Source organism: Anabrus simplex, chromosome X, assembly GCF_040414725.1.
Source record: "Anabrus simplex isolate iqAnaSimp1 chromosome X, ASM4041472v1, whole genome shotgun sequence".
Lineage (NCBI taxonomy): Eukaryota > Metazoa > Arthropoda > Insecta > Orthoptera > Tettigoniidae > Anabrus > Anabrus simplex.
The window spans coordinates 175,387,878-175,412,508 of record NC_090279.1 but is presented as its reverse complement, the minus strand read 5'-3'; the positions used below and the strand labels follow the sequence as shown (position 1 = coordinate 175,412,508).

At 40.6% G+C, this 24,631-nt stretch overlaps 1 protein-coding gene across 2 annotated transcripts in view; it reads left to right on the top strand.

The window, feature by feature from the left end:
• LOC136886138 (max-binding protein MNT) overlaps positions 1 to 24,631 on the top strand; it is a 150,934-nt gene that overhangs the window by 72,234 nt on the left and 54,069 nt on the right. For both annotated transcript variants that reach the window (XR_010861709.2, XM_067158880.2), the window contains exon 3: positions 8,796 to 8,952. Coding sequence is in view for 1 of the 2 variants with exons in the window: in XM_067158880.2 (XP_067014981.2) it covers positions 8,796 to 8,952 (157 nt within the window). In the remaining variant the exon portion in view is untranslated. The remainder of the gene's footprint in view (positions 1 to 8,795; positions 8,953 to 24,631) is intronic.

Genomic DNA, 24,631 nt, shown 5'->3' with positions numbered 1-24,631 from the left:
TAATGTGTGTGACTATGGATATAGGTATTGTTCATACGTTGTTGTTAGTTGAATTACTTTTATTCTGATGCAAAGGCCTATTATTCATTCTGCCCCCTCCCCCCATACCTTTTACTAACTCTGCCCTGATGTTTGGGATTTTCTTTTGCAAACACAAACACGTAACTGGATGTTTCAGTGTGAGACAAACAGTGTATGGCATTGAGAAATACAAAAATAATCAGAAGTAGGAAAACTGAAGGATAGAATCATTGTTAATGCAAAAGATGGCTATCATTGCAAAATGGTACGATCTGCCAGTATGACTACGTTCGAAGTGTGTCGCAGATGGGACCGAATTAGTAATCTCCACGGTGCTGAATTAGGTTAATTTGTAAGGCTAGTAAACTCCGCTTTATTTTCCACTATGGATTGGGAGATCCTTTTATCTCGACTGCCATGTGGGATATTGGAACGTGAACGAAACTATCAACCGGGCCGTGATGGAGCCAGTAAGAGCCTATTTTCACTCATTTATTTTTATTTTATTTTTGGTTGTCGAAGCGACGACTTGGCGCCTTCTCTTGTTTTATCAGATCAAGTGTGGTGGCCACGTGTAGCCAGAATGGTGATACATCGCCAATAGTTGGCCACATAAACGATTTCATGAGTGCCGCGCAAACGTTGGTGTGTGCCATCGCTGAAAAATTAAATCTTTCGCAAATATTCACAAATACATTTTTAATAAATGGAACTAAGTTTAAATTCAAAATGGAACTTCCGAGATGTGAATAGGTGGACTTCCATGTAATTGCTTTCCGTGGGTAAATTTTTCGAATTGAGTTAAATTTTTTAACTGATCATATTATCCGAAAACGTTAGAGCTTGTTCCAGTTTTCCCTGTTTATTCTGGTGCAGAAATGGCGTTTGTACGTAATTACTATAGAATGTTATATACATGAACAAAATAGTTTGAGTTTTGCAGTAATTTTGTTTCTTTTGCCGATTCTAGGGTTTTTTAAAGACTGACGTAGGTAGCCGTATTTTTTATTTTAAGTTTCGGTGGGACGCGATTGAAAACATGATTATAAAAGAATTACGTTCAATAAACAACAGCAACAACAACAACATTATGAAAAACCTTGTTTAGTTTAGGCCCTAATTAGTAAATTTATATGGTCTGACAGACACCATATTTAGAATGTTTTTGACGAATTCAGTTTGAATTGTAGATTCCAGTTTCAAATTTATCTTGCTAATAATAATAATAATAATAATAATAATAATAATAATAATAATAATAATAATAATAATAATAATAATAATAATAATAATTTTTCGTCCCACTAACTGCATTTTATGGTTTTCGGAGACGACGAGGTGCCGAAATTTTGTCCCGCAGTAGTTCTTTGACGTGCCAGTAAATGTACCGACACGGAGCTGACGTATTTTAGCACCTCCAAATACTACCGGCTTGAACCAGTGCTTTACCGCCTGAGCTACTCAGACGGGCACTTAAAATACAACCTACTTCAATAACTGGATTTGTTTTTCGTTCTACTGCTTCAGTTTTAGTACAGCATTGTTACGGGCGTGAGCAGAACAGCTTAAACCATCTAGTGTTGGATTAACAGTAGGTTTTAATCTACTGATCTACTAAACACTCCTTCACTACATCTGAGGTTAAAGGAAACGTTTAGCCCGCATTTCCAAAAATAGTAAATGCATACATGACATATTGACACATCTTGAAGAGGTAATTGAGATTTAACCAGAAATCTCCCGGGACGCCATTAAAACCAGGACATGTCCTCGAAAAACCTAACATATGGTAACCCTAACTCCGAATGTGTTAAGAAAAGAATAATTCATCCCGTTCACTTGGACCGTTTCATCCAGTAGTGGTATGGTAGTCCACGAGATAGCGTGCTGTAAAGTGTCGAGTAAAACCGCTAGGGGACTGTAATAGGATGGAAATGAAATTGAGCGTGTACGGGGCACATGCAATGTCTTTCCGCTGCTGAGCTTCGTCATCGTTTTACCGTTTTCTGCACACAGAGCCGTATAGCTCTAGACCAAGTACGTACTGTGCATGCGTGCACTGACTGGGTTATTCTATGAGTGCTAGCAGTTGACTGCCATAGAATAACGGATGACCAGTTGTCTGTGGTTGTAGGAAAAATATATTTTCTTTCCTCGTATCACTGCAAAAATGAGTATTGTATATTCGTTCGGGCAATAACACTATTGGCGTTCTTTCGAAAATCCTCAGACAAATGTGTAAACAATCTTGCCAATTGTAGTATTCATATCAGTCGGACTTTTTGGGTGAATAGCCGGCGTACTGGGCTTCGGTTCAGAGGCCCTCGCCTTCGATTCCTGACTGACCCTGGGATTTACCTGCCTTTGGTCAATCCCTGTAGCTCGGGGACAGTGTTTGTGTTCGTCGTAATGCACAATTTACATTCAACACATCACATTACAAACCACCACAGAAACACGCAATACCATTGTTATAAATACATCCCTCCACGTAGGGTTGGTGTCTGGAAATGCATCCGGCCCTAAAACTGGGCTTAATCTATACAAAACGCCGACGCCGGGTAGATGGGAAAATAGCACGAAGAAGAATTATAGTATATATCACTTACATTTTAATAGAAGCTTGTCCAGTTGTCGAACGCCGTCAGCACAATGTGAGTTGTATTGAATCGGGTTCGAGAGAGGGAGAGTCACTCCTACAGTGCGTTTTGAAGTAGTGTAGAGGTCAAGTGTGTAATAGCTCCAGGCAGGAAGAAAGGACCCTATCCTCGCAGCATTCTGTTGATTATTATCTATGACTTCGGCAAGATTGATTTGAGCAGCCCATTCTGTATTTCGTTATTTAACGTATTGTACGTATTAAATTAATTTTATCGCGACATGCGAAACTGGTGATAATTTTTATAACCTTCCATTGTCCAAGCGGATACCAAAACACAGAGTTCATTATTGATCTTCTCATTCGAGATAATCGTGGTAATATATAGTACAGTAGTTTACATAATGGTAACTCATTCTTGTGTGTGATAGGTCTTGTGGCGACGATGGGATAGGAAAGGAGTAGTAATGAGAAGGAAGCGGCCGTGGCCTTAATTAAGGTACAGCCCGGTGTTTGGCTGGTGTGAAAATTGGAAACCACGGAAAACCATATTCAGAACCGCCGACAATGAGATTCGAACTATATTGCTTTTCACTGCATTGTCCTACATAAGAGGCTTGCAGTGGTGTCTCAACGGCGCACTAGCCGCCAGCGTCTTGGAAAGGTGTAGCAATCCAACTGATGAGCCCACTGCTACACTGGGGCGAAACGCTGGTAATTTCACGATTGGAAAAGCCTGAAGATCTTAAATGTTTTTATCTTGCTTTTGTTAGTTGAGATGCTTAAATGGTGAATTAAATCATTACATCTAATCAGTCATGGTATCCATCAAGGATCAACCTTGTCCCCATTGCTTTTCTTACTCTCCATAAACGCCATCACAAATGACATCCAGACCAGGCATCCGTGGACGTTATACGCGGACGACGTCATGATAGCTAAGGAGACACGTGAGGGACAGCAAGTACAATGTGGAAGATTCGTCTTGAAGAATTTGGGATGAAATTAAATCTGAAGAAGACAGAGTACCTGGAATGCGGTGACCAAACTGATGGTATGATCACTGTGGGTGCGGTTCAACTTAATAAAGTGACTCAGACTGCAGTACAGTTCTCGATGTCAAGACAAGAGTCAGTGCCGCATGAATGGTGCCAAGTAACTGGAGTCCTGTGCGAAAAGAAAATTCCATTGCATCTAAAATCTAAAGTCTACCGCACAGGGATTAGACCGGTGTGTGCGGAAGAAGTTCAAGGTTGCCTCTGTTACAGAGAAAATGCGTGAATCATACCTGCGATGGTATGGACACAAACTCCATAGCAGGGAAACATCAGTTGGAAAGACTGCTCTTCAACGGAGCGTGGAGGTTCGCCGACCTTAAGGGCGACCTCAGACACACTGGCTGGACCGTGTTGGTTAACCAAAGTCAGCCCTCGGGACTCTATGGATCGATTGAAATAGAGCAAACACTGCAAGAAGGCAGACCCCGCATAAGTGGGAAAATGCAAAAAAGAAGAAGAAGAAAAAAAAGAAAGAACACGACGACGACCAAATCACTACATCGGTGGTGGTGGTGGTGGTGGTGGTGATTGTTTTAAAGGGAAGTACAACTGGACTATTGTCCACTCTAAAATCGAATCCGAAGAAGGTATTGGTGAAAGAAAAAGAAGGGACATACAGGACGTGAAATTAGAGGATTCTTCAAAGACTCGGAAACATAACACCGTCGTGGTCGGAAGAGAACAAGAATCGACCTCGGGAGATCGTACAGGGAAGATGAAAGCGAAGATGCTCGTGCAAGTAAGAGGACCCGAGTTGAGTGGCCCAGACGTTAGAATCGCTGGCGTTTTGAGCCCAAGCTGGGGGGTTCGATTTCGGCTCAGCCCGGTAATAATAATAATAATAATAATAATAATGGTGTGACCTCCGTAGAGGCTGGTGCAGGTCTTTCGATTTGACAACGTATAGGCGACCTGCGCGTCCGTGAGAATGGGGCCTATCTATCATGAATTCTAATGCTAAAGACGGCACACACATGCAGCCCCCGAGCCATTGGAATTAACCAATGAAGGTTGAAATACCCGACCTGGCCGGAAATCGAATCCGGGACCTTCTGGACCAAAGGTCAGCGCTTTAACCATTTAGCCATGGAAAACGCACTTTAATACGCCAGCTTCGTTTCGATTAATTTACCAGTTCGTAAAAGGACATTTGCTGGACTAACTTCGGACACCTCGGTGTATCCGAAAACAGTAGAAGTAATTATTGGTTATTGGAATGTTAAATAATATTACAAATGTTTTTATTATTATTATTATTATTATTATTATTATTATTATTATTATTATTATTATTTAAGAGGACGCAATGCCGTTCTCAGCTAGGGACCCGGTGGTTGCTAATCCATGATCCCGAGTTTAGAGCCCCTGGGGTTACCCCTTTCCGTAGCCTTTTACGACAGGCAAGACATGCCGTGGATGTACTGTATACTCGCATCTATCCACACCGGGATGAGGACTTAACATACCACATCTTTCAAGTGTATGGTGAGATTGTAAATTTGCTGGGCAGTAAATTGCATATTGTAAACTTGTTCTTTGTTTGGATGAAGACAATTTATTTCCCAGTCTGCAATACGGAAGTACACATTGAGGTTATAGTCTGCTCAAAACGTAAAATATTGAAATTCTTTGTTATGTAGTATTTTGTTCAGATACGTAAAAATATAAATTTTAATTTAGTTTTACGTGTTTTTTTTCTTAACTATCGACCGGATTCAAACCATGGTCGACGTGGTGAAAAACATATGTATATGACGTGGTGAAAAACATATGTATATGACCCACCGCTCCCAGTCAGCCACCATACCTATAATTTCTAGCAGCCAGCTTTAATTCATAGAAAGATTGTTAGTAAACATGCTACACTAAACCGATTAAAATGACCTTCGCTTTTGAATTGATAAGTAAGGTCTTCTTTCCTCTATTTTGCTTCTCTCTCTATGAATATGTTTCTTGTTTTCTCTTTGTTTCATTTTCTGTCGATAAAGAACAGAATATTCCACTGACTTATGCGTCATATCACTGCTGTGCTGAGAACATTAGCAATAAAGGACCTTCCTTTCCTTATCTTAAGATTATTAATTGCTTGAGAGTCAAAGTTTATCGTCAGTATTGCCTCTATTCTACAGTGAATATGATATAATTTTATGTTGGATGCTATTCCCTTATGATTAAAAAAAATACTTTCCTTTGTGTCGCACCGACACAGATGCATTAGGTCGTATGACCTCGATGGGATTGGCGAAAGTCAAAGTTTATCATCAATATTGCCTCTATTCTGCTATGAATATGATATAATTGTATTCTGAATGTCATTTAGCAGATGCTATTCCCTTATGCTTAAAAAATACAATTTGCTATGCTTCGCACAGATACAGGTCGTCTTATGGCAACGATGGGATAGGAGAGAACTAGGAGAGGGAAACGAAGCGGGTGTGGCCTTAAGGTACAGCCCCATCATTTGCCTGCTGTGAGAATGGAAAACCACGGAAAACCGTATTCGGGGCTGCCGACAGTGGGGTTCGAGCCCACTATCTCCCGAATGCAAGCTCACAGCTGCGCGACCCTACCGCATGGCCAACTCGCTCTGCAATCCTTTATGCTTATTAGTTTGCTTATTGAATAATTATTGTATTACTTGAATTTTTTTCTTGCATATCAGATACAGCAAAACAACAATAGCTATTATTATTATTATTATTATTATTATTATTATTATTATTATTATTATTATTATTATTCTCGATGAAAATCTACTATGGCGTCGGCTCCGTGGCTAAATGGAATAGCCTACATCAGTTATGAACAAAAATGTAATTTGCGGCTCATTGATTCCTTAACGTGAGAATGAATGTAAATGTCATAATCTTGAAGGATTCCTTCATTGCTTTTTTATATGTTATTTTATTAACAAGAAAAGTGTGCTCAAGTGGAGCATTAATATATAGTGAATAAAGAACATCGGTTTTAATCTTTGCTTATAGTCTATAATAGATTTTTTCCCTTTGCACATATGATATGATATTTCCTACAGTTCTGTCCACATACCACACACTTGCATTCTTTGTTTGGTTCATGGAATCTCTTGTTCTCGCATATTTTGTGGTAGAACCCATGGATTGCTGTTCTTGTAACGTGTTTCTGGCTCTTGCGCTCCTTTTTCCAACTGTCATTCATCATGACTGAAGTACTGTAGAACTCTCTATTCCTATCTCCTTTTTCTATCTATCTCTGTTATTGATCAGTTCCTGATAGGGTCCTGTGGATGGTAACCAGTGCTGTAGCCTGATGTCCTCTACAAAGTAAGTCTCCTTCATGAATTCGTATACTAGTCGTGATTGCGCTGTTTTCCCTACTCCTAATACTCGTTTCATGAATATTGTCTTGACCTTATCTATTCTTTTCAAGGCACTTATCTTCAGTTTTTCCCAGACGATTTCAATGTCATATGTTGCGACTGGCGCAACGAGCATTTTGAATAACTGCATCGCTATGTTTGTTGATAGATTGGTAATGTTCGGGATATTGTATGAGGCTCTGATAGCTGCTGTTGCTCTGTCCGGGATATGCATACCAAAAGATGTTACTGTTGCCTGAAGCGTAACTCCAAGATATTTATAGTACCCTACTACCTGTACTCTCATTGCTTTGAGGACAGCACTGTGGATGACATCTTAGCTGATTGTTAATCTGTTGGGAAAAAATCCACTTGCCTTTCAGGCAAGCAACTCAGTGTTGAAAACATCCTGGGGATATGAATTTTAGGCAGATAAAATATAATTATGAGAATATATTCTTTATTTATTCCTAAACATTGCATTCCTTTTCTTAATCCTCGTTATGCTGTCGATTAGATTAGCAGTTTGCCTTTTTTACCATCACGAGCGCTAAGGTAAGTCAATACAGAGTTTCACGTAAGCCCTTATACTTCATTTGGTGGGAACATTTTTCAAAAAAATAAAAAAAAACACGTGAGGGTATTGAACCAAGGAACACATTATATTAAGAGTTATGTAAATAGATTAATTTGGCTATAATTTTAATAAAAAAAAAAAGAAAACGAGTAAACAAACGATTTCGGGCCGTTTGTCCGGAACTGCATTTAGGTCGGAAGTGATTTTCGATTTTTTTAAAATTTGGTAGAACTATCAAAGACTCACAATTTGAAACCTTTCCGGGTCCTTTAGCCCTTATATTTTTGACACAATTGAGGATTTTTTTTTTTACGCTTTTCGTATTATCGGGATACCTACTTGGTCTGCTAAGATTTGTTTCCAACGTTAAAAAGGAAAAAAAAAAAAAAAAACCGTAATCATGCCTCTGGCTCTGACCGTAAGTCTTTCGACTTCAAAGTTTGAGGAACAGGAACTATACTTTGACACGAAGAAGTGGCGAGCACTTGTACACCACACCCGGGAAACTGGAGCAGGAAAATGATGATGATGATGATGATGATGATGATGATGATTGCTCATTAAGTCCTTTGTTATTTGCAGGACTGGAAATCTTTTAAATGTCGACTTTTTATGTTTATATCTGAAGACTAGGTTAATTTATAAGTGTTTGGTTCTTAAATCTGCTGATATTAATTTTGAATAACTTTTTCAGATATAATTCTGTTGCTATATGTCTTCTGTTTCAGATAGTTTATAAATGTATTTATTCAAAATAGTTTCGGTAGACTGAAGAACCCTAACAGTTATAAAATAGAATATATTTGTTAATGTTTTAGGGATCCCATGTAAATGAAATACGATTAAGAACATATTTCAATTAATAGGCTCTAAACGTAATGCAATAACAAATCACCATTAGCGCTCGGTGTGTGTGTGTGTGTGTGTGTGTGTGTGTGTGTGTGTGTGTGTGTGTGTGTGTGTGTGTGTGTGTGTGTCTACCCCCTTCCCCCCCTCTCTCTTTCATTGTTGCAATGCATGAAGTGGTAAAGGGTCATTGTAATCTATTAAATATATTTCCCCTACAACTAATTCATCTACAGTCATGCTTGTTCAGTAACATGTTTATACAGGAAATCACGTTCGTAAGGTAGAGGGAAGTCCTGTGCGTAAATTACTGTTGTATGGTTTTACTTTATCTTGTGTGTGTTCTTTCCTTTCCAGTGCTGGAACACGAGAAGTCCACAATAAGCTTGAGAAGAATAGAAGAGCACACTTAAAAGAATGCTTTGAACTTCTCAAGAAGCAACTCCCTGCGTCCCAAGACGAGAAGAAGTCTTCCAACTTGAGCATTTTACATAGTGCACTGCGTTATATTCAAGTGAGTAGTTCATAACGTTATCTCTTCGTTAATTGTATACCGAACCAGTTTACATTATATTGCATTTTATATTACTGTTTATTTGGAAATTAAGGTGATTTCTTAACTACCGAGCGGAGTGGCTGCGCGTGTTAACGCACCAAACTTTGCATTCGGGAGACGAATGGACTCGACCCTCACCGTCGGCTGTCCTCAAACTTGTTTACTAAGGTTTCCCATTTTCACTTCTAGGGAGAAGGCGGGCAGTTTCTATTCAAAAGCTACGAACGAATCGTTCCAACTCCTTACCCAATTTCATTCACAATCATTCATTTCATCTTCATTAGTTCCTCAGCTGAGATTGGCGTAAGGGCATCTGGCCGTGAAGGCATGCCGTCATCTCGCTTCATCCTCGACCTCGTATCACGAAACGGGACTAGGTTCTCTTCAGCCATTTTCTCGTGATGGACGTACAGTACATACATGCACACAGACAGACACAGATGACAGAAAATGAAAATGCATACAGAAATACCGTTCTTTATACATTCTGAGCAATGTGCAGACATAACTATATATATGTAGACATTTAGGTGTATGTGACTCAGGTGTGTTCGTTGCGGTAACGGAAAAATTTGTACTTTATGAAAAGGCGTCGTCGGTGGAACTTGGATCACTGTAGTGACTACCTCGTACTGTACAAACGTTGTTCTGTTGCCAATTTGCAGTGCAACAAGGGTTACGAATACCGCCTGACTGGACACTGACGTATTCATGCATCACATTCCAGGATAAGATGATTGCCAGATGATGCATAGTATACGTCACTGCTCTGCAGTAAATAAAGAAACATGCAGCCTGAAGCTACGTAAAAATGACTAAATAAACTGTTGAACACATCCTGAATAAAAGTAGCCGTGCCTCGGTCAACCTTTTATGGTTTTACCGTGTTACAGCGGTAGTTAACGGTGTACCTTTATGTCGTAACAGCCTTCGTCTTAGAACGTCGTATGTTTCAAGTATAAACAGTGTATATGCGGTACGTGAAAAGGAAAACTGGTTTTTATGCGATATTTTCAGTAGCTATACGGCCTGTGGGTGGGAGCACTGCAAACGTTTTGCGAGTTGGTTCTGCGTGTATCTGGTTGGACTCAAGGTCGTGTCATGAGCCAGTTCGGGAGACAGGCAGGCAGGCTGGCCACGTGGAAGGCGGGAGGTAGTTGCGAAACTAAAAACACACTCTCCGCCTACCTTCATCGTCTTATTGGTGCGCTTCTTATAGATAGCGGTATAACTTGCTGGCGTGCAAACAAGTGCTGTGGTGCAACTCTCATTGAACATATCTCGTGCATTCTCCTGCTAGCGTGTTTTTTATTTTTTTTATTTTAATCGTGCCTGTCAGTGAGCCAGATAAGTACCCTACATTAATATTCATGCAACTTGAAATTTAGCGCTTTTCTTGCTTGACATTTATTGTTGTCATCTTTTCTTTTTCTTGCTCCTACCCCCCCCCCCCAAATTGGACATTCAAAGTGATGTATAATGCGTGAGAAAAGAAATAACTCGGTTGCCAATTACACTTTGTAATATTTCTATACTTCTGTTGTTAATCTTGTTGTACAGAATAAGGTTTCTATGATACCCTTTTTAACCGTCAGTTTCTGTTAACTGTCACATTGTTAAAACCATGTCACTCCCATCCCTCCTTCCTATAGTTGGGCCTATGAGAGTTGAAGTCTGACATTGAGCGGCGAAAGCAGTAACTACGAAGTACGCTGCGTTGTCATAGTTACCTCCATCTGCGGTATATCACCCTTTCATACAGGCTGAATATTAATTTAATCAACTGTGTTGACCTAATCCAATTCAATAAACTTTTACCCGTTCCAAAGCTCCTGCTAATAAATCCGGGATTTAAGATAGAACATTGGCGATAAATATGAAATGTCAAATTCACTAAACTGATAACCTCAACAAATACACGCGTGGGCCGATGACCTTCGATGTTAGGCCCCTTAAAACAACCAAGCATCATCATCATCATCATCATCATCAAATGCACGTGTCAAATAGAGAATAGAAATGTACAACTAGCCACTGATTAACTTACAAAAAAATAAACAAACGACGAAAATAATATTCAGAAAACAAACGCTTAAATTATTACATAAACCGGCAACATCTAACACAGCTAACACAGTACTACTCCGAATAATAATGTTACGAAAGCGACAGAGAGCATGCCAACCCACGTGGCGATAGCATCCTTAAATGTGGCATCGCTGTTATCGTTGCCATAGCAACAGACTACTTTCGAGCAGCGTTAGTCAAATGTTTCTCTCGCCGGTGGCGCTAAACGTCGGTCTTCAACTCTCCTGGGCCCAACTATACACCCAGCGGTGTGACATTGTTTACGACTAGCACTAAGAATAGTAGTAGTAGTAGTAGTACCGGTAGTTGTATATTCTCTGTTTTCGCATCACGGTGGGGCTCAAACCAACAAATGCAAACTACTTAACATGCAACATCCCTACATTAAATGACAGAGCTGGGTTCTATTCGGGCCACCATGAATGAATAAAATGAGAAGAGAATAGCTTGCGTGACGTCACGTCGCTTTAGACAAAGAACGCCACTAAAAAAAGAAACACGTTAACAGTATCTATAGAAAATACACAGAAAACAAACAAGCAAGAACAACGCACTTTGGACTCTACGTGTGTCTGACAGGTCTGGGTGATTACTTTTCGTCGCATCAACTGGTGATAGTAGCGCGTTTTATTTAAAACGTTGAGTCATAAATAACCCTGCAGTAATTCATGAACAAGTATGGATAACGTTTCATTTCCTTTTCTTGATCTCTTGAATGGGCGAGATTATAAAGGAAAAGATTCCTTTTTTCCGGCAGCCCGGAGGATTATTTTCCGTGGTTTCCCTTTTACGCACGAGGCAAATGATGTACTGTTCCTTAATTGTCACACTATTTACCTTTCTAATCTTAAATAGGCTACTACTATGATCAAAAGTCAGAGAAAAGATTTCTTCCAGAACCTGAGCAATACAACATTGAGCAGTTTGCCAAAACCCTTTTATAAAGTAGACAGGGCGATAACACAATGTTCCATCCGAACTTCTTGCGTTTAATTTCTATCTTACATTCAGTGTTTTTGTCGTAAATACAATAGTGAGTAATGAAAGCACAAAACTGTTCTCGTCGAAGTAGATCTATTTTAGGCGTATGAAGTAATGGCGGGATGGGTGTATTTCTTTTCTAAATCATAGAATTTTCATTTGCAAAAATGAAGATTTCGACCGCAATTTACAGTCGCCCGCAATACAAACGGAAAGTGGGCTGTGCATCACATGCGCACACACTGCATTCCAAGAGACACGATTATGAATTGCAGCTGGCCAGAGGAAATATTTTTCGCTCTTAGTTTTGGTTTGACATACGGGCATCATATGCACTCTAGCCACATTTAAAGACACATGAGTATCAGTCTGGAAATGGAAATCCACAGCCTGTTTCCAGTCATTCGACCGGGCCAGGAATGGAACGAATGAAGGCTGTCGCACTCCTTTGGGACAATGATTAATGACTAACAAATGAAATGATATTGGAGAGTGTTGCTGGAATGAAAAATGAACGGGTAAACCGGAGAAAAACCTGTCTCGCCTTCGCTTTGTCCAGCATAAGTCTCGCGTGGAGTAACCGGGATTTGAACCACAGAACCCAGCGGCGATAGGCCGACGCGCTGCCGCCTGAGCCACCGAGGCTCAGTCTGGGCAGTCGGAAATACTTTCTGATCTTGGTTTTGGGTTGGCATACAGGCATCATATTCTCTCAAACTGCACTCGGAGGTACATGAGTATCGGCTGCAGCTGGCCAGTCGGAAATATCTTCCGATGTTCGTTTTGGGTGGAAGTGTTCAAGATGCTCATTCAGCATTTTATGCGTGACATGCTTGTTTGAACCCTATGCAGCTGTGAAACAATGGAAATTGTTCCTATTCTTCGTTTCCATTATGTCCTTCTTTTTTAACTAAAAATGGACGATAATTAAATATAGGTGAGAGGAAACTTGACATACACATACGGCAGACAGAACTTTAACATAACATTAAATGTTATTCTTTGACATAAAAATCCTAATGGTGCACCAAGTTTGACAGCATTATAACTGTAATCTGTATAACTGTATTTTTGTGCATCAAGAAATAATAATAATAATAATAATAATAATAATAATAATAATAATAATAATAATAATAATAATAACCGTATGGGCTCAGCTACCGAGTGTGTGCTGCAGGCATATTCATTTGACACCATTAGTATACTGTCTGTGCGTCAATCTCGACGTTCCATTTTAATAATAATCATCATCAAGGATTGTATTCCACTCCCTGAAGTGGAATGGCCACTCTACCACAGGGCAGAGTAAACCAGATTCTGCCGGCACTCTACTGAGGGAGCTAGGAAACAAGTGATGTGCCCTAGTTAATAAAATGTATAACTATATTTTTTACAAAAAGAAAATAGCTGTTTATATTGCGTTGTTCCTCAATTCCCTCCATCCAAAAGCTAAATGTATTGGCGTCACTGCTGATAAACTGGCCACATTGAATCTCTGTTAACACATTCTGATGAAAATTAACCACGTGCATCACATTCAGTTGTGTGACTTCTTAACATCCTTGATCGATTTCGTAAAAAGAGAGAGAGAGAGAGAAGGTAATTTTCTTCATTTCCTGGACTTCGTGTTGGATTAAGCGATAAATTCTATATAAAAGAAGGAACAAGCGAAAACAAAATTTACGATAATTTTGTATATCGTGGGCTTACAAGGAAAAAAGTAGTAAGTTCAAAAACACTGTATTGCTATAATTCAGTTTGAATGCATGTGAAAAATCCTGTTAAACACTTCCAATTTTTAAAATGAAATAATATATCTACAAACCTACATCCTAGGTATATTGTACAGGCTGTCATGTTTTGTTATTATTAATACGCCTTAACTTGAAGATATTGCATATCAGTTAATTTTCTTTACACTATATTTAAACTGAAAAATTATATTTTCAATCCGTATAACTTCACTAAATCGCTCATAACAGGTTTTTGAATCTTGTTCAAGTTGAGTGTACAATCTTAGAAAACTCGTATATTAGTCATGTAAATCTTTAGGAATAATCCTTGATTGACAAAAGCTTTAGATCATCATTCTTCTTTGCTGTGCTTGTTGGCAAAGGATTTGAATAGGCTATTGTCAGCTATTTTGGATAAACGGTTGGTCATCCCTTTCGACGAACCTTTGAAGTTTCTATATTCCTCACAATGTTCACACTTGTATACCCAAGGGGTTCCTTTTGTGTACGTAATAGGCCTAGATTTTATTTCGAACAATTTAACAACATCGTCATTCTTATCTTTGTTTTTTACTACCATTTTAGCTATCTGTTCATGACTTTTAAAAATCTGAATACCTCATACCCTTTACTACATAACGATTATTTCGGAGCCTCTTTGATCGAGAAATCCTAAATATTGGCAACCAATGTTGCATACTAAGCAAGGGCCAATTTCCCATAAATGTGTAGTTTACACATTGGATAGAAAAAGTGCTGTAATGTTTTGGTTTCTGTTTTGACCTCCACATGTATCTGAAAACAAGGAAACTTGTGTAACATTTTAGCAGAAAGGTAGAAGGTACCAAGCGGATTTCGTATCTTTCCGTTGAAAATGTGCTGTGTGTAAAAGTATTTTGTTATATGTGGACGTTTCCTTGATTAGGAACTTCGAAATCGAGGGATTAGAATGTTTTCCCTGTACAAAAAACTAAATTCCCACTGTCGGCAGCCCTGAAGACGGTTTTCCGTGGTTTCCCATTTTCACACCAGGCAAATGCTAGGGTTGTACCTTAATTAAGGCCATTGCCGCTTCCTTCCCACTCCTAGGCTTTTTCTCTCCCATCGTCGTCATAAGACCTATCTGTGTCGGTGCGACGTAAAGGTAAAAAACTAAATTGCATTAACCCAATATAATGAACAACTAGGTTTTTTTTCGCATTTGTGGATTTCGTACTTTTTCCTTGTAACCCCACGATATATGTAGAAGGTGAAACGTGGACCTCCTTCGAAAGTAAATTCTAGCTTCCTTGTCAGAGACAGTCCTACCTTGCGCCAGTAAATTCATTGAACCAGGAACATACATGCAGCTATGTTATAAAATGAAAGTAATTTTACTTCCTCTTTTCGTTAACTAAGGCTTCCCCTCAGCTGTACTTTCAGAGAGCGCTTACCTCCCGTCTAGTACAATCAGTATTCTGGCCGGGTGGGTGGGGAGAGATTGTATGTGGCAACAAGGGGATAGGAGCAAGCAGTAGCCATGCCGTGCCGAGCCTGGCTGGTAACGTCCTTGCCAGGGTGGGGGGTGACGAGCGGAGGGGAAGAGTCCCCAGCGAGCATTTTGGCGTGAGCCTCCACGTGCAGGCGGTAGCACGTGGCGCTCAGGTGGCGCGCAGTTGCCAATTCTCGCTCCGTTATTATGATCAACGTGGCATGTTGTGGCAAGTTCCTCTTTCGTGGGTACAGGAGTGTCGAAAACTATAGGGGCGTGGAAACTTCGCCATCGTGTGATGTAAGAAATGTAACGCGAAAATTTGTTTATAACTGGCTTATGTGCTAGAATTTTAACCTGACTCCTTACTTAAGTCGGCGAGAATTTTGACTTGACTTGTTGGGAGTCTTAGATCTGTACTCAGTATACTGTACTTCAGTACCATTCATATGGTTTCTTTTGTTACTAAGAATGTTGCAGGTTATATATACGAAATAACCTGCAAAAAAAAAAACACGGGGAAATAATCATGATGATTATTTGCAAACGCTTGGGAGTTCCGCGTTATTCTTTCGTTTGTCCCTCTAGAATTTAGCTACACCGACAGAATGGAATTACGGCAGGAGTAAAAATAGTGTATTGCGTTATTATTATTATTATTATTATTATTATTATTATTATTATTATTATTATTATTATTATTATTATTATTTACAATTATCTTTACGTCGCACCGACGCAGATAGGTCTTATGGCGACAGTGGGATAGGAAAGGACTAGGAGTGGGAAGGGAGCGGCCGTGGCCGCCCCAGCATTTGCCTGGTGTGAAAACGGGAAACTACGGAATACCATCTTCAGGGTTGTCGACAGTGAGGTTTGAACCCACTGTCTCCCGAATGCAAGCTCACAGCTGTGCGCTCCTAACCGCACGGCCAACTCGCCCGGTCCCTCGCGTTTAATTATATTCAGAAAGTGTATAATGAAAATTAAATAAATCTTAGGCATGCACATATAATACCGCCGGGGTAGGAAAGTAACAAGTATTAATCAAAGGGGTTAGATAAGGATGATTAATGTGGGGACCTTGGCATTAGTAAATGTAACCAGGTGCAGCTGAACCCACGTTTGGTATGGTGTGAGTACTTGGAAATAATAACTTTTATGAAAATTATCCCCTGGACTCCGTATTTCTTGAATTTGTCCAATTAATTATTCTTCCCATGAAACTGTTGTTTCCTATACTTGCCACCAGAAGTTACATATAGCGCATAGCTTTTGGTGCCGAGAGTATGCGAGGACATTATTATTCAGCGCGCCAATTCTGTAGTTGCTCTTCTGGTACACCCCATGGGGGTGAGCAGCATGTGCTGCTGTGTGAAGTGTGAATGTAAGTGTATTTATTGTACGGGTTACGAATGGGAAGAATGCTCCCGTGGCCTTGAGAAAGGTACATCCCGGCATTTCCCTGGAGCTGAAGTGGAAAACCATTCTGAGGATGGTCGACAGGGCATCAAACCCACCTGTCTCCCGAGTACAGAACTAGAACTGGCCTTTCCGCAACACACTGAGAGAAGTTACCATATTTTGTGTTAATGTTATGGTATTCGATATGAAATGAATGTTGCTTAAATGAGAACTGTCCATACATTTCTTTTGGATTGGCATGGATGCACCACGGTAGTTTCATTAAATTACTCTTAAGTGTTGCGACTCCAAGGAAAAAGAGAACTCCATTACTGGTCCTAAATAAACTTCGTTTTTTACGAAAGGGGAAATATACGCAGAACTTTCCCACCCTTTTTTTTTTTTTTTTTTTTTTTTTTTTGCACCGACACATGTAGGTCTTACGGCGACGATGGGACAGGGAAGGGCTAGGAGTGGGAAGGAAGCGGCCGTGGCCTTAATTAAGGTACAGCCCCAGCATTTGCCTGGTGTGAAAATGGGAAACCACGGAAAACCATCTTCAGGGCTGCCGACAGTGGGTTTCGAACCTACTATCTCCCGAATACTGGATACTGGCCGCACTTAAGCGACTGCTGCTATCGAGCTCGGTCTTCAGTTTAATTTTGAAAATTTGCCTGGCGAATCACTTTCCTCGCATGATTTCGAATTTGGGATGATGACGTTTATGAAAATATTTCCATTTGACGGAATCTTAAAATTGTGTTTAAAGTGAATCGTTACCGTATTTAAATATTTCACTGTATTGAGAGAGCCGGGATGAGTGGCTCAGACGGCCGAGGCGCTGGCCTTCTGATGCAAACTGGCAGGTTCTATCGTAGCTCAGTCTGGTGGTATTTGAAGGTGCTCAAATACGCCAGCCTCGTGTCGGCAGATTTACTGGCACGTAAAAGAACTACTACGGGGCTAAATTCCGGTACCTCGGCGTCCCCGAAAACCGTAAAAGTAGTTAGTGAGACGTAAAGCCAATAGTAATATTTTTATTATTATTGCTGTCTTCTCACAGCCTCTTCCCTTAAAATAGGACGTGTCGAGTGTTTGTGAACGGTAAGGGAAAGAGTCATGTTCGTGTTTTGTGTAAGTTCCGACAGATGGCAGTTTCGTCCGTACTTGAAGTCGTTTCGCGCAAGCGCACGCGGTATCGTGAGGTCCAACGTTGGTGAGGTCACAGAAACCTGCAAGTTCGCTGCGCTGTAGTGGGTGATATAACGAACTTGTTGCAGCCAGTTCCGACTGCCCTGCTGAGGCACAATTTCTTATTAATCTTCGTTGAGTGATTCTTCGTGGTGCAGTTTCGAGTATTGTAAAATATTAGAAAGGCGATAGATTTTAGATGAGGATTCCCATTGAAAGCATTGTCACTTCAGCCCTCCTCCTGAGGAAAAAATAAATCGTGCGGTAATCATGACATTACACTGTTTCCGCTTGCATTAATTTATGCATGGAAATGTAAGGGGAATGGAATCGTTCGTGAAATCTTTCCTTTTACGAATTTTACTCTCTTCTCTAATGTTGCTTTCTTGAATTTGTACTTAAATTGGAATTAGGGAGAAAACTGCATAGTATATTAACGGATCTTGTCATAGGTTAAATCTTCTCCATTTGTTGTTTTTCATTTCACTGTAGTTCTTTCCCTTGATGTTGTCCAGCATTTGATAGGCCTGTTTCCTCTTCCATCATTTATCATTCCTTCTATTCCATCCTTCTACAGACTCCAATGTATTTCGTTTTCCTCTTTCTAATAATTTGTATCGTGGATCGCTTTTCACGAACTCCTCGCATAACCTCATTCCTCATCCCGTCTTCTCCGTATCGGCATCGCGAATTGCCAGTCTGTTTTGAGTCATTGTTGTGGAATAAAGGAACTCTTATATATATTTTTTTTTTTCCGTGATGTCAGGATGTCTTGCAGCGAGTAGATTTTCTGTTAGTGTCCATTTTCCCCCAGGTAAGTGAGATTAATTATGTTGAAGAAGCAGTTTTTTCCCCATATTTGTCAGAAAACATTTTAATGCGACTCTTTACCGTTCATGTACATAAATCTCCCTGCTTTGGGCGTTACCTGTCCATCGAAAGGCGAAGCGTGTTTAGCACTACAAATTTTGTTATTTTAATTGGCAGTTGAGTGGAAAACGGTTCTACTTGTAACGCCATCTGTTGACAGAGGAGCGAAGCACAGTAGGTGTGAACGTATGACAAGTGGAGTTCAACCGAAGGAACCTTTCTTGTACAGTCTTCTAGCAATGAAAACGAATTGTTTCCATCCTTGACGGAAGTTTCGCATAAAATATAGCTGTGACAGAAATAATTTAATAGGGCAGAAGTGTTTGGCAAAACTCACCAGTTACGAACTCCTTGTAAACTCGTAAACTAAAACAGCCATAATAATATTATGTGAATCAGAAGATGGCCAGCAATCCCGTTGTTTTCTCTCTCTCTCTCTCTCTCTCTCTCTCTCTCTCTCTCTCTCTCTCAAGCCGCCGCCACCACCGGATAGCTTTTGCAATAGTTATTTCCAGTCCCATCATCGTGGCCTTTCGCCCACTTATGACCTGGTCTGAGTAATATTTCGGACTATTCCAAATTGCACTATTTCTCTCACTAAATAAAATCAAAATTTGACCCGGAAAGGGGCTGTTTGCTAAGAAGCTTGGCCTCCCCTCACCCACACTAAATAATAATTATCAGTATTTTCCAAATTCTTAGCGAAGAGGGGGTTTCAGCTCTGACTGGAGGTAAATACCACCTCCATGACAGATTGTTTTATCCCCCGCCAGTGCAGAAGAACAGATTTTCCGACTCATCGGGTAGCCTTTGGAAACGAGTAAAAGGGCACAGTTTTCACCCTGGGACTCTCCACCTATTCGCCCCCTCCCCCCCAGAAATAAAATTAAATAAACAGTTCATTCACGTAGGGAGTGGCAAGTCGTTTTCTGTCCCCTATTGTGACCTCTTGTTAGTAGCTATCCTCATTCTTTGAGATTACATTGGTGTTGCGAGTGACAAGTAATCTCGTGGTTTGACCTATTAACAAAATATTATCACCACCATTATGTACGTAAATTGCATCCATTTGCCTAGGACGTCGAATAATCAATCTTCTTATTCATCCGTCGAAATGGCGTCATGACGGGTAAGTTTCAATCTTCATGCTCTCTGAACGCCTGTTTCGGAAGACGCCAGGTTCCCTCCTGTAATATGGGGAGAACAATCATCAATGAACGCACCACAAACAGCTGTGAATCATCCCATAGAAAATATTGTCTTTTCGACACCAGCCCCTATTTCATTTTTTTTGTTTCTTTCCTGGCCTTTTTCCAATTATCTAGGGTTGGCAATTATGCTGATTCGTCGTGGTTTTAGCCTACTGTTAAATGTCCTTCCTTACGCCAACCCTATGTGGAGGGATATATCCACTATTACGTGTTTTAGTAGTGGGATATATTGTATGTAAATGAAGATGTGTATTAAGACAATCACTAACACTCAGTCCCCGAGCTAGGGCAATTAACCAAACGCAGTAAAATCCCGATCCAGCCGGGTATCCTGTGACCTGAATGCCACTATGCTGACCATTCAGCCAAGGAGCCGGACTCCAATATTTTAGTTCTAAACAAATTGAGAGTGACGCGTGCGCTTAGGAGCATGGGCAAATTAATAAAATCTGTTTTGTACTAGGAATTATTCTTACAAAGAAAAACACGTTCACTATGGCACGAACCAATTCTGAATGCAGAAAAACATCTGATTTACTGTATAACCTGTATTGTTTCGGCGTATATGGTAAGGTGTGTAAATATTTTATGCCTATTATCGAGGTCAAGCTATTGCATGTTTTTTGAGTACTCACCCCGAAGGCTGGTTGAATCCTCAATAGCTCCGACGTAAGCTGTTAGCTGTTACTTAAAAGGCACACGAGGGAAATAAGGTGTGAGGTAGTTCTCTTATCAGTTCCTGCAGTGAATGTGGATTACGACCCGGCAGAACAATCTCCCAATACTTTTGTAGCTACTAGACATAAGTGCATTAATGAAATCAATTTTCCTTCTGTGCCCGACTTCACAGGTTCAGTCCGGTGGCATTTGAATGCGCTAGAATGCGCCAGCTTTGTGTCACCTTATTGTCTCCAAAAACCATAACAGTGAAGTTAGTGGAACGTAAAGCTATTATTATTATTATTATTATTATTATTATTATTATTATTATTATTATTATTAAATCAATGCCGTTTGTCAGAAGTAGGAAAAAATACAGGGAAACTGCTGTTGATCGCGTTAATCGATCGGCGGTTCAACACTTCGCCAAGTACCGGCGATCCTTCCAGAATAAAATCATTCCCATTATTTTATTGTTAATAATAACACTTGTACCGGGCTCAGTGGTTCAGACGATTGAGACTGTGGCCTTCTAACCGCAACTTGACAGTCCGGTGGTATTTGAAGGTGATCAGATACGCTGTTTGGCAGCGAAGGCAGAATTCTACTGGACGGTTCCAACAGTTGAGTTATTGTAGTTTTTGCGGGACCGGTGTTGTCCTCAGAAATTTTTATCAGCTGCGCGGCAGGAATGAGTAGCCAGGTGGGGATTATTACGAAAGGAAAAAAAAAAAAATACAAATTTATTACATCCAATTTATCCCCCCCCCCCCAGGGCATTGACAATATCAGAGAGGTAAACATTAAATGCAGAATTAAACTATTTTAGTGTTATTATCATGAAAAAGACATAACAGAGTATTTTGAACTTCCAGTGTTCTACTGCTCCTTTATAATCTCGTAACACCGGGACATCCACTAGGTTGCTGTGGAGTCTCATACGGGTTTGTGATGTCATGCAGAATCGAGTGCTCGCATGCAATTCCACGCTAATCCAATGCACCACTCGTGTACGACACTACGTGATAGTCAAGATACACATTTAAGCTCCAATGTAATTGGTGCATTTATGCTGACAAATATGATGATTTATCGTTTAAATAAACAGTTCTACAGTATTTTAATTTGGAACACTCAATGATTCAAATATGTATTAATATTATGTTACTATAGCACATATCTATAGGTTACGTTAGCGGGGCTGTGCGCCCATTAAGAGGGTCCCAGGGAGAACGTGCGAGTGGTGCCGATTGTGCCACCGGATATCTGTAACATGTCAACAACAGCGACAGGGTGCTCCCAGATATTTTTTTTTACCAATCTTCGGAAATCGATTGCCTCGGTCGGGCTCAAACCCGCGAATTTATCACGAGTCAAATCCTCAACCATTAATTCACAAAGTCAGTTTTTTTGCCAACATTTTATTCCATATCAGGACATAGAATGATTTGGTAATTGAGCGTTCTTCTTCCACCGCTTTTCCCACACCTGTGGGGTCGCGGGTGCGAACTGTGTCGCACATGTGGATTTGGCCCTGTTTTACGGCCGGATGCCCTTCCTGGCGCCAACTTTACTGTATATGGAAAGATGTAATCACTATTGCGTGTTTCTGTGGTGGTGGGTAGTGTAGTGTGTTGTCTGAATATGAAGAGGAAAGTGTCGGAACAAACACCCAATCCCCGAGCCAGAAGAATTAATCAAACACGATTAAAATCCCCGACCCGGCCGGGAATCGAACCCGGGACCCGCTGAACCGAAGGCCTCAACGCTGAGCCAATGACTCGGACGATAATTGAACGTTATTATGGATTACAAATTGCAGTGTTAAGTCAGTGGTCATAGGTATGTTCGGTGAACGACGTAGAAAGGAAGCTGAGAAGTGTCACGCTGATTATAACTCCCTCAGCTGCACATGTTTGGTGATAAGCTCTTTGTTATCTTGCCAGGTTGAAGCAAACAAACAGCACACACCTCGGTAACAAGGCCGAGTGCATCGATAACCATAGGGCAGCAAGATCCTGGATTGGCTAAATTTATTATTTTAGCCATTCCACAATTCTTAAGCTTTTTAATTCGGTATCGCGCTGCTACCAGAGATTTGGTTATTCTAAGAACGGAGGAAGATTAACAGGGGTGTGTTGCCATCTCATTCCAAATACAGAAACAAATTATAGTCACGCGACATAGGTTGCATTGCTCAGCATTGTTTTAATGTTGGCGGGCTGAGTAGGTCAGGTGGTAGATAGCTCAAATTGGCGGGTTCGATCCCCGCTCAGTCCAGTGGTACTTGAAGGTACTCAAATAAATACCCCAGCTTCCTGTCGGTAGATTTATGATCTCGGTGGGACAAAATTCCGGCAATTCAGAGACTCCAAAAACCGTAAAAGTATCCTGTGGGTGGGGACGTAGATGAAGAATACACCCACGCTATCCCCTGCTGTCGTGAGAGGCGACTAAAAGGGGCGACCAAGGGATGATTTTAGAACCATGAGACTACTTGTGATTAGTACCATCACGTGAGGAACATCATGGGTCGACGTTACTTGCGATTAGTTCCACCATGTGAGGAACACAACGGGTCTGTGGTTAATATCGTCGTGTGTATTCCACCGTGGCCGGGGGTGGCGGCATTCGGCTGCGCGGACTAATGCCCATGTGCCGTACGCTGCGCTGGAATGTGTCGGCTCTCCTGTGCCACTGTGAGAAACAGCATGGATCAACGTTGGCTGTGATTTGTACCACTATTTGGTATACACCATGGGTTTGGCTGGCACCCGTGATTAGTACCACTGTGTGAGAAAAACCATGGGTTTGAGTTTCTTGAGAGTAGTTAGTTCCATTATGTGAAGAACACCATGGGTTTTTGTTACCTGTGGGCGTTACCATAATGTGTCATACACCCTGGATCTAAATTGCGTATGATTATTTCCACTAAGTGAGGAACGCCACGGGAATACCGGCGCCTGTGATTAGTGCTAGTATGTGAGGAGCACCATGGGTCTGCGTTGCTTGTGAGTAGTACCTTTATGTGCCAAAGACCATGGTTTGTGTTACCTGTGAGTGGTGCCATTGTGTTTGACATGCCATGGGTCTGCGTTACCTGTGATTAATGCCACCATGCGAGAAACACATGCGTCTATGTTACCTCTGATTAGTACCACTATAGGAGGAACACCATGGTTCTGTTTTACCAGTGATTTGTACCATTATGAGGGACCGGTGACCTGGATTTTTGACCCTTTTAGGTAATAAGCATCATCCCAGTAATTAAGGCATTGTGAATCGGATCCACTGATTTTTTGGTTTCACAATTTTTTTATCATTCGTTTTAGACTCTAGTCAGTGGATACATTTTTAAGTTTTATTTGCCATTTCGTTGCACCTCATACCTTTAAGGGCCAATGCCCTAGCTGTTTAGGTCCCTTTAAACTACAAACATAATCATCATCAAACTGTAAAAGTAGTTAGTAGAATGTCATTGTAATTCTCCATGGAGGTTTTTGATACTATTCTACAAAATCGTCGAAATGATAATCTGTTCCACGTCTTCAATCCTAGATCAAGTATACAGTAATAGCATCCAGTAGTCATAACCTTAGGAATCACGTCATTTCAACTATTTTAGTCTTTTTCCGAGGTCTTTAACTACAATAATTAGTAATCGCAAATACGTGTTCGGCATACTTCTTTCTTCTTCTCAGTCCACGCCTTTCCTACCTTTAGTTTCGGTTTTCCTTGAGGTTTCCGCTTCTTAATACATAGTAGAAAATAGCTGTTGGTCAATCTTTCTGTGCACATTCACGTCAGGTGGCCATAAGTAGAACCCTGCGCGGATATAAAAAATATCCGCATCCACACTCGCAACTTTTTACCTCGCTTACACCCAAGGTATTGAAATAGAAAGATCTGTTAACATAATACAATAGGCCTTATAACCTGACACCATTTCCCCTACAGTGACAGGTTTATGAGAGATTTCTTCTTGCGCCAACTGCCGAAATATTGAGCGGTTCTCTTTCGGAACC